This window comes from Penicillium cosmopolitanum, assembly GCF_028827165.1.
Source record: "Penicillium cosmopolitanum strain IBT 29677 chromosome Unknown utg000006l:49.0-5199605.0:1.0-5204138.0, whole genome shotgun sequence".
NCBI lineage: Eukaryota > Fungi > Ascomycota > Eurotiomycetes > Eurotiales > Aspergillaceae > Penicillium > Penicillium cosmopolitanum.
Window position 1 is genome coordinate 1,606,358 of NW_026622676.1, and position 17,385 is coordinate 1,623,742.

At 47.8% G+C, this 17,385-nt stretch overlaps 8 protein-coding genes across 8 annotated transcripts; 6 read left to right on the plus strand and 2 right to left on the minus strand.

The window, feature by feature from the left end:
- Positions 1-52: 52 nt before the first annotated feature.
- N7509_005141 (glycoside hydrolase family 47 protein) lies at positions 53-1,612 on the plus strand (the record flags this gene model as incomplete). Its single annotated transcript, XM_056629778.1, has 2 exons — positions 53-634; positions 830-1,612. 2 exons carry the CDS (start codon positions 53-55, stop codon positions 1,610-1,612), a joined length of 1,365 nt encoding a protein of 454 aa, XP_056489080.1.
- Positions 1,613-3,475: 1,863 nt separating this feature from the next.
- Positions 3,476-4,339, plus strand: N7509_005142 (class I SAM-dependent methyltransferase; the record flags this gene model as incomplete). The annotated part of the gene is made up of 2 exons (XM_056629779.1): positions 3,476-3,634; positions 3,782-4,339. 2 exons carry the CDS (start codon positions 3,476-3,478, stop codon positions 4,337-4,339), a joined length of 717 nt encoding a protein of 238 aa, XP_056489081.1.
- A 914-nt stretch (positions 4,340-5,253) lies between these two features.
- Positions 5,254-6,865, plus strand: N7509_005143 (arylsulfotransferase family protein; the record flags this gene model as incomplete). Its single annotated transcript, XM_056629780.1, has 2 exons — positions 5,254-6,042; positions 6,101-6,865. The coding sequence occupies 2 exons, from the start codon at positions 5,254-5,256 to the stop codon at positions 6,863-6,865; spliced, it is 1,554 nt and encodes a 517-aa protein (XP_056489082.1).
- Positions 6,866-8,689: 1,824 nt separating this feature from the next.
- Positions 8,690-10,482, plus strand: N7509_005144 (SD08430p; the record flags this gene model as incomplete). Its single annotated transcript, XM_056629781.1, has 2 exons — positions 8,690-10,083; positions 10,206-10,482. The coding sequence occupies 2 exons, from the start codon at positions 8,690-8,692 to the stop codon at positions 10,480-10,482; spliced, it is 1,671 nt and encodes a 556-aa protein (XP_056489083.1).
- Positions 10,483-11,339: 857 nt separating this feature from the next.
- On the plus strand, positions 11,340-11,879 carry N7509_005145 (uncharacterized protein; the record flags this gene model as incomplete). Its single annotated transcript, XM_056629782.1, has 2 exons — positions 11,340-11,450; positions 11,556-11,879. 2 exons carry the CDS (start codon positions 11,340-11,342, stop codon positions 11,877-11,879), a joined length of 435 nt encoding a protein of 144 aa, XP_056489084.1.
- Positions 11,880-12,315: 436 nt separating this feature from the next.
- N7509_005146 (uncharacterized protein) lies at positions 12,316-13,171 on the minus strand (the record flags this gene model as incomplete). The annotated part of the gene is made up of 3 exons (XM_056629783.1): positions 12,316-12,755; positions 12,825-12,969; positions 13,055-13,171. 3 exons carry the CDS (start codon positions 13,169-13,171, stop codon positions 12,316-12,318), a joined length of 702 nt encoding a protein of 233 aa, XP_056489085.1.
- Positions 13,172-14,908: 1,737 nt separating this feature from the next.
- N7509_005147 (uncharacterized protein) lies at positions 14,909-15,715 on the minus strand (the record flags this gene model as incomplete). Its single annotated transcript, XM_056629784.1, has 1 exon — positions 14,909-15,715. One exon carries the CDS (start codon positions 15,713-15,715, stop codon positions 14,909-14,911), a length of 807 nt encoding a protein of 268 aa, XP_056489086.1.
- A 567-nt stretch (positions 15,716-16,282) lies between these two features.
- On the plus strand, positions 16,283-17,011 carry N7509_005148 (Yae1 family protein; the record flags this gene model as incomplete). Its single annotated transcript, XM_056629785.1, has 1 exon — positions 16,283-17,011. The coding sequence occupies one exon, from the start codon at positions 16,283-16,285 to the stop codon at positions 17,009-17,011; it is 729 nt and encodes a 242-aa protein (XP_056489087.1).
- Positions 17,012-17,385: the final 374 nt, after the last annotated feature.

Sequence of the window (17,385 nt, forward strand, 5' to 3'; positions counted from 1 at the left end):
AAACTCGGATTTTACCCCCAAAGGTTGTATTTTCTCACTAGACTCACTGATGATGTTCATCCGAAAAGGCCACATGTCATCGAACTTGTTCCTTTTCCTCCTGGTAAGTATCAACTTCCCGAATTCGATATTGGGTGTGGAGAAAATTCATGAAACCCACCGTGGAGGCATAATTGCCACGAAAACAAGCGAAAGTGCTATCAGACCTGTTCAAACCTGTCCAGTCTCCTTGATCCTTCTTCCGAAAGGCAAACCAAGATCCATTCCACAGATCCAACACCACTTCAATCGTGAAACCCAATCCGATGGATTTGAGAGAACCAAGAGGCAGCGAGCCGTGAGAAACGCATTCCAACATAGCTGGAATGGGTATAAAACCTACGCCTGGCTGCGAGATGAATTAAAACCAGCCAGTGGCGGCTATAAAAGCTCCCTTGGGGGGTGGGCAGTTACTTTGATTGACTCCCTTGATACACTACTCATCATGGATTTGGATAAGGAGTTTGAAGCCGCACTTGAGGCAGTTCATTATATCGACTTTTCCACTCCCAAACTAGCAACTGTTCATATCTTTGAGACGACAATCCGGCATCTGGGAGGCTTGATTAGTGCATATGACCTGACCGAGGTAGACGTCCTATTCTCTTGGAGAAGGCCCAGGAATTGGGTGAGCTTTTGTATAGAGCATTTGATACCCCAAACAGGATGCCACAGATGCGATGGCAATGGATAAGGTAGGAAAGAATTGTCCTCTCAACTCCCGGGATGGGATTCCTGTATTCCTGGATTACCTTGGGAACGCATTAACACTATTAGGAGCGCATTCGAGTCTTCAACATTACCCAGTGAAAATACGCTACTTGCTGAGATAGGCTCACTGAGCCTAGAGTTCACTCGGCTTTCTCAAATTACAGGAGATCCCAAATATTTTGATGCTGTTCAACGAATCACAGACAACCTACATCACGCACAAAATCAGACTAGGCTACCCGGTCTGTGGCCGCTCTCATTTGACGCCCGTTCATTACGCTTCTCAGACGACCACTTCACAGTAGGTGGTATGGCTGACTCTACTTACGAGTACCTCGTCAAAGAGTATCTACTCCTTGGAGCGCAATCAGACCAATATCGTGAAATGTATATCTCCGCGATAGAAGGGATGAAGAAACACCTACTGTTCCATGGCATGACGAAAGGGAAAGAGGATATATTGTTCGCTGGAAATATCGAATTTGATTCAGAGGGTCGAGAAGTTTTTGAGTATCAAACTGAACATCTGAAGTGCTTCCTCGGGGGTATGGTAGCGCTTGGCTCCCGGGCATTTGGACGCTCAGATGACTTGCCCATTGCACATAAATTGGTGAATGGGTGTGTCTGGGCATATGATCTCATGCCGACCGGAATTATGCCGGAGACCTTATACATCAGTGGCTGTAGGAATTCCGACCGTTGTGCATGGAAGGAAGAAAAGTGGTTTCGTGATATTTTTGGATGGCCAGAGGGAGCACAACTGCCTACAAATTTACGTGAGGCAACACGACTTATTATTCAACATCATAGCCTACAGCCGCCAATACTGGAAGTCGCCAATCCAAAATACCGTCTGAGGTAATTAGTATACTCGATGGGGTGTATCCAAACAGTTCCATGTTGACCGTTTCCACAGGCCTGAAGCAATTGAGTCTATCTTTATTTTGTACAGAATTACGGGTGACAAGTCACTACAGGATACTGCATGGAAAATATTTCAGAGCATTGAGCAATACACCAAAGTCGAATATGGCCATGCTGCGCTCAACGATACCCGTGACATACGGACGGCAAGATTGGATGTTATGGAAAGCTTCTGGCTTGCAGAGACATTAAAATACTTTTATCTAATTTTCTCGGATCCGAAGCTCATCAGTTTGGATGATTATATTCTGTGAGCAAAGCGTCCCCATTTTCATCAGCAGAGATGAATATTCTGATCAACCATTGAAACTGCGCGGTACAGTAACACCGAAGGCCATCCCTTCAAGTATTGAGATTTTTTCTTATAATCTATTGTCGCCACATCCTTATCCTAGGCCTTCTTGTGCATGATCTACAACCAATGCAAAGCGTTGGTCAGCCAGTCTCCGACATCGACGACGACAGCTCGATTTTCGGTGACGGCGGGAGCTGTTACCACCAGTCCATCTAGCTGCAGATCCATGCCCTTATATTCTCATCCACATATCTGACTGCCTGTATACTGTTCACTGGAGCATTGACAGAACATTTACATGGCTCATTATACCAGCTTACTACTGTAATTTAATTTCCTTGCGCGACGATACAGAATTTAAAATAATATAACTATTCTGCATCGGGGCGTGTTGACACACTTTCTCCAACAACTGATTTCTGTAGACCCGGGCCAGCTTCCGACTGTTTGACTATTGCGGTCAAGATATGTGCTCTAGAACTCTTTTCTAACTTTTGTTCGCGATACATAATAATGGACGAACGTAAATAATGTACCATGGTTCTATGGCTCCACTATCCACTATCTTCGCCATCGACGGAAACAGATCACGAACACATCCGAGGGCCCCGGAACTGTGGCTGGGATACGCCTTATCCGTAGCCACAATTTTCTCGACACATTATTCTGGCCTTGTCCATTGAAGATCTAGGCATCCGTCAACTTCCGCTACCTCGTGCATTCACGAGATGTCACAAGTCACATTGACCTGCAAATTTTTGTTGTTCATGCTTTGTCTCTTCAGACTGTGATTTGTATCTTGAACATTCAACATTCGAGCTAACTGGACAAATGTCAGCTTCAAACTGGCCAAAGCGTAGATAAGTTTGATGTGTATTGCCAACGAGGTCTTCCCTGCTGTCCAATGGCATCAACTGATTTGGGAATTAACAGCTACCGCTTGGCCTACGAGGATAGTAGCCGCTGGATATTCTCGTTATCTACGATTTCAACCTCAAAAAAGTACCCTATTTGGGAAGGGCAAAGCCAGTCATACTATACCCACATTCTCGAGTATTTAGAGTTGCAGCAAGGCCTGGCCGGCATGGCCCGGCCTTTCTCGCGAAAGCAGCAACAATAGATTGTCTGGCTTGAACATCTATAGTTTCGATTAACTTTGGGAGCTACCGTGGTAAAATTCACTACGGGGAAAGTGAGTGAGTGTCGCTATTGACGATCCACGCCATCCATGGATAAAGCGAAAATACAGAAACCATGAGCTTGCCATTGAAACCATCGTATACAATTTTGTTCCCTCCTCGACATTATACAAACTTAACGCGTGACTCTTGAATGACACAGGTCTAGACACATCCGACAACTTCCGCTAGTTTCAGGAGTACTAGCTTAATCCCCAAATTTCCTCTTGCTTGGATGCCCAGCATTTATTGAAGGGGTTATAATTTTTACACATACCTAGGCAATTCCCCACGAAAAGTCGGACCAAAAAGCAGACCGGTTATCGACATGATTGCTGCCATTGCGAATGAATACCTCCCTGCTATTAAATATGGTCAGTTAAGTTGGGACTCTATCGCCACTGCTTGGCCCACGGGGTTGTTGACCGATGGCTACTATTCGCACCATCTACAACTTCCACCCCAAGAAATACTACCAGTCGCGCAGGTGCTTGGGATATCATCATCGTGGGATCAAACCCGTCATCCAGATGATTGGAAATATTATTTTCCAAATTCGCAGTCCCAAAAAGATCATGATTCAATAATAGTTAATTCCGGAGAACCATCACACAGCACAGAAATATTTCTACAGGGATGGCCCGACCAGGCACTCGATACAGTTTGCGGCTGGGGCTCCAGCAAGCAGCATACCCGGCGAGTTCGGAAGGATTTTGCTCAAATATTGAAGACATACCAGGTGGTAACGCTGAATGATGCAGGCTGCGGAGATCTCGCTTGGATAAGCATGGTAGATCTCTGGGGGATCGACTATGTCGGTTATGATATATACGAACGTGCAAACTGGGCCGAGATGCGACAACGTGGCTATCAACTAGATATTCTTGATATCACAGCGAATGAATCACGCCCGGCTGACCTGCTCATCTGTCGTGACGTTTTTATCCACTTACCCAACGACATGATTCTTCCTGCGTTGGAGCGATTCCGTCGATCGGCCTCGCTACTTCTTACCACAAGCTATACCGGTGACTCCAGCTCGAGTCAAGAATTCTCCAACTTCCAACGAATGAACGAGCCAAGCCTACGTCACGCAAAGCTCGATCTGACTCTACCTCCGTTCAATCTCGGCCATCCGCTTGTTCGTATCCCGAGGACTCGCCTAACAAATATCTCGGACTCTGGGACATGACTCGCTTACCAGCTGACCTGTGAATAACACTACCCCCTAAATCCTAGCATATGGGGTAGGATGACCATCGAAGGGCAAGTTTATTTTAACAACAAGGCTCAATGAAGGAGTGAGAGGAGTCGAGATACTATCCAATACTGCATGGGATGACTACCATTGCCCTCACAACTCTCTTCCTGAAACACTCAATTGACACTTTGTTTTGCATATTTTCCTCTGGAAATATAATCTGAAAGCTAGCAAAGATTCCAAAAGGGATGGTGTGGCTGACGAAGGAAATCAAGCAGAAGCGGCGGATGTAAAAACGATGAGCCCTTGCTTTCACCTCCAATTACATCACAGTGGTAGTCACAAAATCTCCCATATAAGGCTCAAGATGCATTTATAGCCACTATATGGTTCCAATCCGGACTTGTATGGATCTTGAGACAATATGACACTTGAAATCCTCCTATTCAGAAAGTATTTGCATATGGAGACACTCATGCCCAAACCATCTATCACCATACCATGGTGTAAGCCAGGAAGCAAAACATTCATTTATCTAGCCAACAATACATGACCTCTACCCGACTGTAGCTAGAATCAGACCTAACCAAGTCTTCTCTTGGCAGCAGATCAATGATGTATTTGTACGTCATCAAAGGTCAACGTACAGTTTGCCGTGTAGTAAGAGTTCCGAGACCGATGTCATCGATGCTGATGGTCTTTTGAAGTTGGCCTTGTGCAATAAATATCTAGTCTAATAATGTTCAAAAGTATTCTTGAAATTATCTATGCTTAGCCATTTTACTTTGTCGCCTCCTATGGTGTTCCTTGAACAAGGTATTACACGGCAAATGGTATCTCTGGCAGTATCACTCGGAAAATTACTTAAAACTTTGTTCTGACGCCTAGCTTTGCAATTTTGAATCATGGCGTGTTACTTTTTTATCATATTTGTGCTGTCCTCTCTGGCATTTGGGGAAACAGATTGGCCTTATGAATTATTTCAGACAGGAAATTGGCAGCCCCCGCATCTTTCACTCAGCGAAATAGGCGAAACGGACCCCGGATACATTTTTATAGGCGTTCGAAAGTCCAACAAGGCTGGCACCGCTCCAACAATCTTTGACAACAATGGCGACATGGTGTGGCAGGGCCCGCAAGGGGAAAACCTAGATTTTAAGATGCAAAAGCTGTTTGGCAAAGATGTGATCACATACTGGGATGCACAGCCAGATCTTAGAGTATTGGGATATGGAGCAACGCATATTCTCGACAGCACATACAAAGAGATCTACACAGTCACTCTGCACGATGACTTTCACACTCCTAGCGGAAAAAATTTTGACTCCTATATCGATGGCCACGAGCATTACATCACGCCTCAAAATACCATGCTAGTCTCGGCTCTCAATTTCACCCAAACAAATACTAGCCATCTTAGAAGGGGTACGCCTGATATGTGGGTTTTGAACTCTCTATTCTACGAAATCGACATAAAAACAAACAAGGTGTTGTTCAAATGGGATGCACTCGAGCATATTCCTCTTTCCAAGTCCAGTGTTACCGTACTGGGTGGGAAAAAGTTGCATGAGGCCTGGGACGCTTACCATATAAACTCGGTTACTCCAACCAAATATGGATATCTGGTCAACTTTCGGCATGTTCGCTCTGTTTTCTATATTAACAAGGACGGCTCTGTCCGCTGGCAGCTTTCTGTGGGTATATCTAAGCTTCAAAGATGTTGGATTTACCCGCTTACTTGGTATCTTATAGGGCGATAATGACGACTACGGCGACTTCATGAGGGATAATGATTACTACGGCGACTTCAAGAGTGACAATGTTAGCTTTGCATGGCAACATGATGTCCGTGTTCACAACGAAACCGAGGAGAGCCTGGTTCTCAGTCTCTATAACAACGCTGCCATGGACCATGAGGACCCAGGCCCATCAACAGGACTAATCATCCACGTCGATCTCATCAACAAGAAGGCATGGATAATCCAAGAGCTGGCGGATCCAACTGATCATATCGTGAGTGCAACGCAAGGCAGCTTCCAGTTCCTTCCAAGCCCAGGAACAGCGCACATGCTGCTGGGCTACGGATCGATACCCAAACTCAAGGAATATGACGGAGACGGCAACGTAGTTCTCCGAGGGCAGTTTGGCAAAAATACACTTTCGGCTAATGCCTACCGCATATTCAAATTTCCGTGGAACGCTACTCCGCACTGGGATCCTGCTCTCTTTGTTAATCGCACAACTTCGCATACAACCGATCTCTATATGAGCTGGAACGGTGCTACAGACCATGACAACTGGGCCATTTTCTCGGTCCCATCTCAGACCTCAACATTGCTAGAAGGCAAGCGCCTGCTGATGCATGAGCGAACCGGCTTCGAAACTCGCATCTCTATTGAGAATAGCGATGCCCGCTTTATCATTGCTGTTGCAAGACATGGCGAGAAAATCTTGGGAAAGTCCTTTGTCGCGGAACTGGGTCAGGAGATAAATTATGTTTGCCCATTTATTGATTAACACGGAACTCTTAGCAGCTGTTTGAATAGGCTATGCCCAATAAGCTATCAAAGCCTTCGAAAATATACATATTATAAGTAGCCTGGCCCACTTATAAAGACCTATCATAAGTTAACTAACACCCTAAAGATATTTTTTACCTTTTAAGTAACATCACAGTTACCCTTTTCGTTATTTACAGCACGGGTCTACAAAAAGCTAGAACAAAAAAAAAACATACAACAGCAGGGATTCGCATGTGGTCACCCACCATACTACTAACCTGCCGGCGTGTGGCTTAAGTACGGCTGAGCGGACGGGAAGCCCTGTTCTCCACACCCTATGGTCGTATGTACTAGACACAACTGGAAAGGGGGATATATTCTCATAATGAATGCATTTGAGTATCATCAATATACAGCGCTACTTTAGCTTCACGCCGTTGCGGGTGGAAAGGGCGAGTGCGCAATAACTAGGAGAGACTGGGCGATACGTTGAGAGCGGTAGCCAAGGATAAGCGCTGCTGTAGCAATAGTATTTTCTCTCAATTGCCCACCACACTATTTGGTTCAATCTATGGAAATCCTGCATATCAGTCTTCAAGCTACAGGTAGTAGGTAGATCTTTCGCGATTCTCCCAAAGGATAATCAGCCATAACCATTGGTTGTCAGGAACCCATACTCGCTATGGATAAGACGAGTTCAGAGTCCCGGGGTACCATGTCTATCTTCTTTGAGGCAACTTCTCGTCTCTGCGGGTATGTATGAAAGTTTGTAGACTCAATTTACAACAAAGTTTTGCGAGTAGGTCGCGTAGATCAATAAGCTAGGAAACTCCCACCTGGTTCCTCGTTCTAAAGCTGGCGTTGAGACCCCAGGGAAAGCGCCAGTTGGAGGGAGTTCGAGGCAAGTTTAATACCTCAAGTCGTGGCGAACGGTTCGAAAGTCCCTCGTGTGAACCAACATGGTTAGTACGGGCTTGAATCCCCTTCATATGCCGTTCGTTTCAGCGCATCTTACAAAAATTATCAAGACCAGTTTTAGAAGATCCATGTAATCAATAATTGCATATACGGAGGTCTATTCAGAGTTCTGTCCCTCGGCCACGTACTAGTTAGTACTTAATTACTTGTGTAGCATTGCACAGTGTATTCATATCACCCCGAAATGGATATAATAAATACTTCAAGTTGCTTTTTGCAATACCCCCTTAGTATAACTAAACTTATTATTATCATTGTAATATATGACTCGGACTACCTTAATATACTCTGTATACTCATACCTACTAGGTAGACACTCCTATACTACCGAGCCTCAATAATCCATGCCCACCTCCAATCAACGACGCGCAATCCACTGGCACTGTCCCACCAGGCGCGTGAATAGATGATCTCATTGTGTACGACTTGGACCCCAACCACTTGGGGTCTATGGGGTCGATAAGCTGTCTCCACACCTCAAAAAAGATGCATATGGAAGCCGGCCCCCCCTCCTCCCCTCGGCCCTCCGCTCCGTCCCTGAAAGAGGCCAGCTTGCCTCTCCACATTTTTAGCCTCAGCAACAACTCAACTCCTGCATGCCACTGACACTCTTTATTCCCCACGCCTCCATGCATTGTCCATTCGTTCAAGTTCTCGCTGATCTTCCTTGACGCGGTTCCAACCGACGCGAACCACTCCCTTTTTTATCTGCACAGCCTCAGGCTTCGGCAACCAAAGAACTGCTTACAAAACAACCAACAACCACAACCACAACCACAACCCACCTCCAACTTGAACTCTCCTTCGCCCTCTTCGTATTCAACTTCAACTTCACCCTCATAACTACGCCTACGCATAATCAATGACACGCAAGAACAATACCCTCTCCAGACGCCGCTCCAAACCGAGTTTGAAAGTAGCAACCGGCCAGAACGGCCATGCGAACGGCGCCATGAACAGCAACATCGAAATGCGCAAGCGCGACACTCCCTCCACCGAATCCTCCACCGAACGAACCTCTCGCGTGATGGCCAGTCCCCAATTCTCCCTCGATAATGAACCCCCCGTCGTCCCGCAAACCCCCATCATGACCACTACCAGCTTCCAAAACCTCCCTCCGAGCGATCAGCGCAACTTCCTCCTCCTCTGCGTCCTCTACTTCCTCCAGGGCGTGCCCATGGGCCTGGCTACCGGCTCCGTACCCTTCCTCCTGAAACCATACCTCTCCTACGGCCAAATCGGTGTCTTCTCCCTCGCCTCTTATCCATACTCGCTGAAGCTCTTCTGGAGTCCCATTGTTGATGCCGTGTGGAGCCCGACGTTTGGCCGGCGCAAGAGCTGGATTACCCCCGTCCAGGTGATTGCCGGCCTGGCGATGATATATTTGGGCCGCCACATTGGGGCGATGATGGAAGAGGCCGGAGCCAATGGCGGGGCTGGAGTCTGGAATTTCACTTATTGGTGGTTCATGCTGGTCTTATTCTGCGCTACGCAGGATATTGCTGTCGACGGATGGGCCATTACCCTCATGTCTCCACCCAACATCTCCTACGCCTCGACCGCGCAAACCGTCGGCTTGACCGCAGGCCATTTCCTCTCGTACACCGTCTTCCTCGCTTTCAACTCCAAGGACTTCGCCAACCGCTGGTTCCGAGATGTCCCCGGCAATGAAGGCCTTCTTTCGTTGGGTGGATACCTGACCTTCTGGGGTTGGGCCTATCTGATTGTGACCCTCGGTCTGGCGTTCCTCAAAAAGGAGGATCATACCCGGGAGCGCGACACCATTATGGATGTGTACAAGAGCATGTGGAGCGTGCTGAAGCTACGGAATATCCAGACTATCATTGTTATCCATCTCATCGCCAAGATCGGCTTCCAGGCCAATGACGGCGTGACTAGTCTGAAATTGCTGGATAAGGGTTTCGGCCAAGACAACATGGCATTGGTTGTCTTGATTGACTTCCCATTTGAGATCATGCTTGGCTACTATGCCGGTAAATGGTCCACTCAGTATGGCGCCATGCGGCTCTGGGGCTGGGCCTTCGTCGGCCGATTGTCCGCCGCTGTGATCGCCCAATTCACCGTGATGATCTATCCCAGCGGTCCAACGGTCCCATTCTGGTACCTCATGACCGTCATCTTTGAACATGTGATTTCAACATTTATGAACACGGTCATGTTCGTTGCCATCTCAGCCTTCCACGCCCGTGTTGCTGACCCTGCGATTGGTGGAACTTACATGACCCTCCTCGCAACGTGAGTTGTTCTTCATCTTTCTCTGTGTCTGACCTCGTATTAACAATTCTCCAGGGTATGCAATTTAGGCGGTACTTTCCCCCGCTTCTTCGTTCTCAAGCTGGTTGACTTCTTTACCGAAGCGACCTGTCTTCCTCCCAGCACACCCCCGCCGCCGATACGCTGAAGGGTGCGCTTGTTACCTCGCCATTCTCTTGCGCCTTGGAGCCAGAGAAGAACCGCTGCATCAACGGCGGCGGAATCTGCGAGGTCGGTCGGGACGGCTACTACATGACCAACATGTTATGTGTGCTGATTGGCACGATCACTTTTGTCATGTTCATCAAGCCGGCCGCCACTAAGCTCCAGAACCTGCCTCTCCGAGCGTGGCGGCTGATGCCCAGTACGCAGCGGGAGTAGCGGGGATATACATAATATACGTTGCTCGAGCCCAAAGAAAAGGGCAATATACGAATACGACCAATAGATTGATCAAAATTAGTCCAATTATGTCCTACTACCTATTCCTACAGCGTAGTGTTTGTAGTTCTGTGTCTGTGTTACGGATATAATGTATCTCAAACACGTCTAAATAGTTTTTGCCCCTGGAACTTCCAATCGAGACCGATCTGACCTGGATACTACTAGGTACAGGTACATAACAAATACCAAGCAACCCCTGAAAGACCCTGCAGGCTCAGCTCGTGTCTGCACCGTCTCCCCATAACCCTAGAAATCGCCTATTCGCCATGTTCCTGAATCCGAAAACCACCAAGCATCCCCATCACCCACATCCCACCGACACTGCCAAGGTTCTCCTCCTCGTACTCCAAACTATTCTGACACCGCGATCGAATTGGAAAGCCCCGGCCCGTCCCCTCTAGATCTCATCGCATGAAGAAATGAAACATACCCTATAAGACCAATCGCCCGACCTCGTTTCGCCTCGCCACCCGCCCACCAACACACAGTGAAGTGCTGCGCCAAGCAGAACCCCTCCAACTAGCTGCAGATTTTCCCGGACGCACCCAGGTCTAGCGCCCACTTAGCACAGCTGGATCGTGTAGGGTCCAGAGTGTCTAGAATCAGACGTACCTCTGACATTGTGCGGCGCTAATGAACTTCCCGGGCCTTTGTCAGATTGATCTACTATAAAAGATTCGCATCTGCCTTCTCCCCCCCCCAAGCTAGAAAATCTACTTTGGCCGTACACATTTATTTTTGTCGAAATTTCCTTCCGCCATAATTAATTTATTAATCCATTCCTCCCCTTCGCTATGCGTCTCTCTCTACCTATTCTCATCGCGGCCCTAGGCGCAAGCGCTTCAGCTCGTCCGGGATCATCATTGAAAGAGCGCGGAACAGCCTCTATCCAAGCATACACGAGCGTAAGTTTCAAGCATATCAATTTACCGATTCGCCACCGGCAAATTCTGCACTAATTTTGAATCTCCGAGCCCCGACTTACCCTATTCTTTTCTCATTTGATCTAGTGGCAACTCCGCCTCTTCAACGCAGCAGAACCAACCTGCGACCCAAACACCTCAAACGTGAATCTAAGCATTTACACGCGCTCAGGCCGGTACGGCCGCGCCTGTGAAACGTTTTCGCCCGCGGATACGAATGACGGGTCTGTGCCGAAGAGTCTTTCTTTCAAGACGGTTGAGGGAGATGCGAAGGATTTTTGTATGTTTAGCACGTCGAATTGTACGGCTGGGACTCTGATTGCGAGTATCACCTCTGGGTGGGAGATGTGTTATCCTTATAATGGGTTTGTTGCGTATAGTGTTGTTGAGCATGGGGATCCTTGTGTTTGATTGAGGTGTTATTATTGGTAACTAGTGGTACTTCAAACCAAGAGTTTTTTTTGTGGTTGAAGGGAGATATATGGTCTACAGGCTGGATGCGTGTTGTGTTTTAAGTTACTAGTATAATTAGTGGTCATGTAGGGTGGCTGTCACTATATGAAGAAAATCTTCGGCTGGTTTCTGGCTTCGATTTATGTTCTGAAAATAGGTTGTTTCTGTGCTTTGTTTGAATAGAGGACGAATCGATGAATTATCCAGTATTCCTAGATCGAAGGAAAGCGTCAGTGTATATGACCGCGATCTCGTAGAAATTAGTATCAAATAAAGCACAAGCAGATACTAGGGTACTATCTTCCGAAGAGATTAGTAGGAATTTCTAGATACAAACCATAATAATCCACAAAACCTCAAAGCAAAGATACATTCATTCATCCATCTCCAACTCTCAAATCAAAACATGCACCAACAAAGCAGCAATCAAAGCAATCCTCGTCATCGGCATCAACCCAGCCGCACCATTCAATTCCGCAGTAGACGACGGCAAAGCCGACTCCGTCGCAGTCGACCTGCTACCGGTGCTATTATAATTGCTGCTAATATTATGATATCTCCCAACAAGGAAAGGAACGACATCATCCCCATAATTCTGAACATACATCATGTGTGCGGTCGCATTGATGAATGGAGCCACGCTATCGTGGTACGCACCAATATCACAGAAAGGGTCTCCGGCATCACAGTATGAACGGATTCCATTGCCTAGTGCTTCGCAGGTGCTTATATCCGAGCGGTAGAATAGACCGTTTCCACTTTGGTTGTAGGTGCCGTAGTTGTAGGTTGCGTTGCTGGTGTGCGTTGGATCACCGAAGAGGACGACCGAAATGACTGAAGGATGTTAGTTGACTGTGTGGTTTGCGTAGGTTTTTAGTTGAAGATTGTTTAACTGGTACTGACCGTTCTTGATGACTTCCTCCGGAAGCGGTTCGGAGAGTTCAATCGTCTGCTTCAGCTCTGCTGGTGTGTGTTGCGCCTCAATTCCGCCCTGCAGACCCCAAATAGCAGCCATTCCACAGAAATTGTTCGAAGTGACCTGGGCACCCTGGATGAATGAATGGCATTAGATACTAGTCTGAAGATTACACAGGAGTTGAGGCACTTCAATTACCTGGGAGTATCCCGAAAACCGCAATCTTGGAGTCCGGGCAGGCTTTGGCGTAATTTGTCAGAGACTTTTTCAGGAGCCAGGTACCATTAGCGACGGAGTCGAAGTAGACTGGGGAGCTCTCAGTGGCAGGATACATGATTGCTGTAGCGACTGATCCCTCAATCTCGGCGACAATGGCTTTGGTTATATTTCCTGTTGTGCCCTAGCCCATTTTCTCGCCGGTTCCTCTAGAGACGAACATTTGTAGCCCTTTAGCGCACTCAACGGATGAGTTTGTGGGGGCTGCGATGGTTGAGCTGATAAGTGCAGCCATTACGCAAGCGGAAATAATGCTCATCATGCAAGTATAGATAAGAGTACGAAGATGGATGAAAGAGAAAGTGGTGCAGGTTAAAGGTGGATGAAAGAAATAAAATGGACGAGCGAGAATCCGAGAGATACTCAACATGCTATTTATATTCCTCTGCTTCCATGATATAATTAAATTCGCGTTAGTACAAGGCTGCGTCCTATTCCTGTTGGAAATAACGCTATTTCCTAAGCTGGAAGAATATTCCACTCGTTGGGTCGTGTATTTGAGCGGACACTGGGCTTAGCCAAATTCAATAACATGCCAAGGGTTTGATCTTTGGATACGAGAACATTGGTTAAGAATACTCATTCTCTCAGAAACTTGGCCACCGCTGGTAATGGATAGGAAGAATGGAGGTAAACCTCATTGATACTGGGACTTATGAGATAATATCTGCTATATGCCCAAAGGCTATGCATGTATCAAAGGGTTGAGTAAGTATGATAATCACACTGGTATGCAAACGGTGATAGAACATTGTATCATCTCAAAGGCACTGGTATTTAATGATTCAGGTTTACAAGAATAAAATCATGTTTTGAGGCCCACTGGGCATTCATCATTCAGCTACAATTCTCATATAAACAAATTGGTGAAGGAGAATCAAGCCTAAATTTCAGCCTCCAATTCATGCAGGGTCCCACTGCGCAGTATTCTTCTGATTGCGGTAATAGTTGCCAAGATGATTGGAAAGGCATCTACGATATCACCACGGAGGGGTTTGTGCATAAGTTAGTCTCCTTTCCTCTTAAATCCGTCGATGGGCTGTTCAGCGGCGTCTCGTTATTCCATTTTCTTAAAATGTTAGAAAACGGTTAAATGCGGGTTTATTATCACCGCAAAGACTAATAGCAATGCCAGGCATACCACGGAGTCGCAGCTGTACATTCTGCCTTCAAAGAAAGAAAAAGGTACCTCAAGGTCAAAAATAATAAAAAATCCAATTTAAGCGACTCTGAAAGCTAAACAGCCCTATTCAGAAAAGTGTGACAAGGTCAAAGCCACATGCAGCTTGTGTAGTCGCCTCGGGATCGAGTGTGAAGGCAACGGCGTCGAGTAGAAATTCCTCCCATATGAAGAAAACAAGACCAAACAAGCAATATCAAGACCGAGCAGTCCCCCAAGCAGCGAAGCAACAATGATGCGAGCTGAACAAGGCACATTTTGGAGCTTAAAGATGCACGATATGACATTCGTTCATTTGGGGAGAGGCTCATAAGTGTGGGCGGGAAGAAACAGAACTGCAGAGTGTCGTTGAAGATAGTAAGGCAATTGTCGCCAGACGCGCAATGTATTGTATGCCCAGGGGCTAAGCCTTCTCGGTCAGCTTTCTTCTAGCCTTTAAGTTTTTGCTCTGTTTTAGTTTGCCGTCGAGTCTGAAATATGAAAAGGTAAGATTGATATATTGAAAGAGTATGCAGCGCTGAGCTAAGGATATGAAGTTAATAGAACAAGCCAAAGACAAACCCAAAGACCTCGGGCGTAAAATTCAAGCAAAAGCAACCCTAAATGGAAGAACAGCTACACCCTTTGCAGCCCATTTTCCACCTCCCTCGCCGCAACATCCAATATGACACGGGCATACCCCCTATGCAACCGATTTGTCCACTCGGGAAGAATCTTCTGCCTCTTCCCCTTCCCCTCTTCGGGAACAATCTCATAATCATGCGCAGCAGAGAATCTCACCTCAACAAGCCTCCCTTGACCCTTAACCTCAAACGGCTCCGAAACACTCATCTCATGCCGTCCGCCAGACATAAGCCGCCACGGATACCCCCACCGGGCAATCTTTTCAAAGAAAAGTCGCGGACCATCGGCCATACTCCAAGAAATTAGCAATCCATTACTCGTACTCCCATCACGCTGCGCCGGTTCCCTCTCAACTGTAAACAATCCATGCAAAAGAGCGCGTGGGGCCCCCGTATCCAGATCTGCGCCAAACCCACTCTCTCCCGCGTCACCGGGCGTATAAGTTCTCGACTTGAGTAGTCCGATGATAGAAGATTCAGTGCGGAGGGGCTTTGAGGAGAGTACGGCTCGGGCCCAGGCTTCTTCAAGTAGGATCTTTTGGGTTGTGTCTGTCGCGTGCGCAGATTCGGGGATGAGTGCCTCGAGTGCTTCGAGGCGTATACGTGTCGCGTAAATGTCTGTATATGCGCAGCGTTGGCTAGGCCGTTGGGCAGTTCTGAGGGCGACACTACCAGCAGCAGCTGGTGGGAGAGGGGGGTATTTGTCTTCCAGGTGGTTTAGACCGAGGTGGATGCCATAGCTTGTTGCTAGGGTTGGGACAGTGAGGTAGGCGATAATGCGGAGGGCACGTCTTGACATGGTGATGGGAAGCTGTGGAAGCTGCAGAGGGTGATGATTGTATACTTGAATACCCTTGAATAAGTGAATAAGTGAACACTTGGGCACTTGGACCCTTTGTGGTGAAGGTGAGGTCGTGAGGTCGTGAGGCCGGAGGAATATCGCACCGCTGGGCTGACATTTCACCGAATTGGGGGCCATTCCGATGCAAATCACTATACACTATGGCTATACAATATGCTAACTATACTAGCTATACTAAATGACTATAATAATTAATTATATAAATATACTAAATACTGTACTGGCTATAATTACTAATAGTACGGTATACTATACTACACTACACTATAGAATACTCCCAGTGGGTCCCGCATCTTTTCTTTTGAGCCCCTCCACTTCAACTTCAACTTTCCACTTCTCCTTCTCCCACTTCACCTCCCCTCTACAAGCTACCTTTCTTCTACCTCCACATTTCTTTCAGGTAGCCAAGCTACCTCCAGCGATCCCTTTTTCCCAGGGCTCCCTGCAATGCCAAAATCCCTCGGCTCCAGCTCCCCCTCAGCCCCCGCGTCACCCGCCACGACAATGACCTCCACCCAAACCGACCACGCCGAGCCTGAAGTCGACAACTCTCTCGACGACATCTTCGGCTCCTCCCCACTAGAAGAAACAAATATCCACCCCGGGACTTCCCACGCGAAGCCCCAAAAGCCCACCGCCGACCCATCCGAGTCCCCCGCACTCCGCCGCCAACACGTCACAGCAGGCTATCGCGACGGCGTCTCAGCTTCCAAAGGCGAACATGTCCAAGAAGGCTTCGATGCAGGATACCCCGTTGGCGCACAACTAGGCATGAGAGCTGGAACCATCCTCGGCATCCTGGAAGGTCTCACCCGCGGTCTCGAGGAGCGGAGTGGTGGCGGTGTAGTCAAGAAACCCGCGCGGGGCAATGCAGCAGGTTCGACGGAGACGAGTCTCGCCGGTGTGGAGGATTCGCGCCGACAGCTGAAAGAGCGCATTACGAAGATCTACGAGGAAGCTACTAAAGCACTTGATGTCCAGTCTGTATTCACGGGCTTTGAAGCCGGGCCTGGACCGGACCCCGAGAATGCGGGTAAGGCTGCTGAGGAAGAAAATGCTGAGGCACAATTAGGTCGGAAGGGAGACGATGTTGTGTCTGTCTGGGAGGACCGTATTTCTGTGCCGATGTGGGAGGAAAATATGGAGGCCTTGGAGGAGAAAGAGAAAGAGGAGGCTGTTTCCGTTTCGCAGGGAGAGAAGGGCGCGGCGAGCGCAGCAAGTGAGCGGATCTGAAGCTTTGCACTTGTGCGGAATTTCTTTGCTCAAGGGCCTTCCTTTCTGTGGGCCCTCCTCCTTTCCCTCCTCCTTTCCCTCCTCCTTCCGCTACGAGTACAAGTGGCTGTTTACAAAATGTACTACGGAGCCAATTATCCCCTGAAGAGGATCGGCACTCGTTGGCCCGGGGAAGACGATGCGAGCGAGATGCGATGCACGCTGCATCGAAGCGGGCCATGCTGTCTCTGCGCGCTGGGCCGGCCCCGCTGCCCGTCCCGTCCTGCACGATTATTTCTGAGTCAGTGTTCTTCCGCGACTGAGACCCGTATACCTGGATCGAGGATGCAGGGTGCAGGCAGAGCGCAGGGTGCAGGCATGATCGCTGCAAGGAC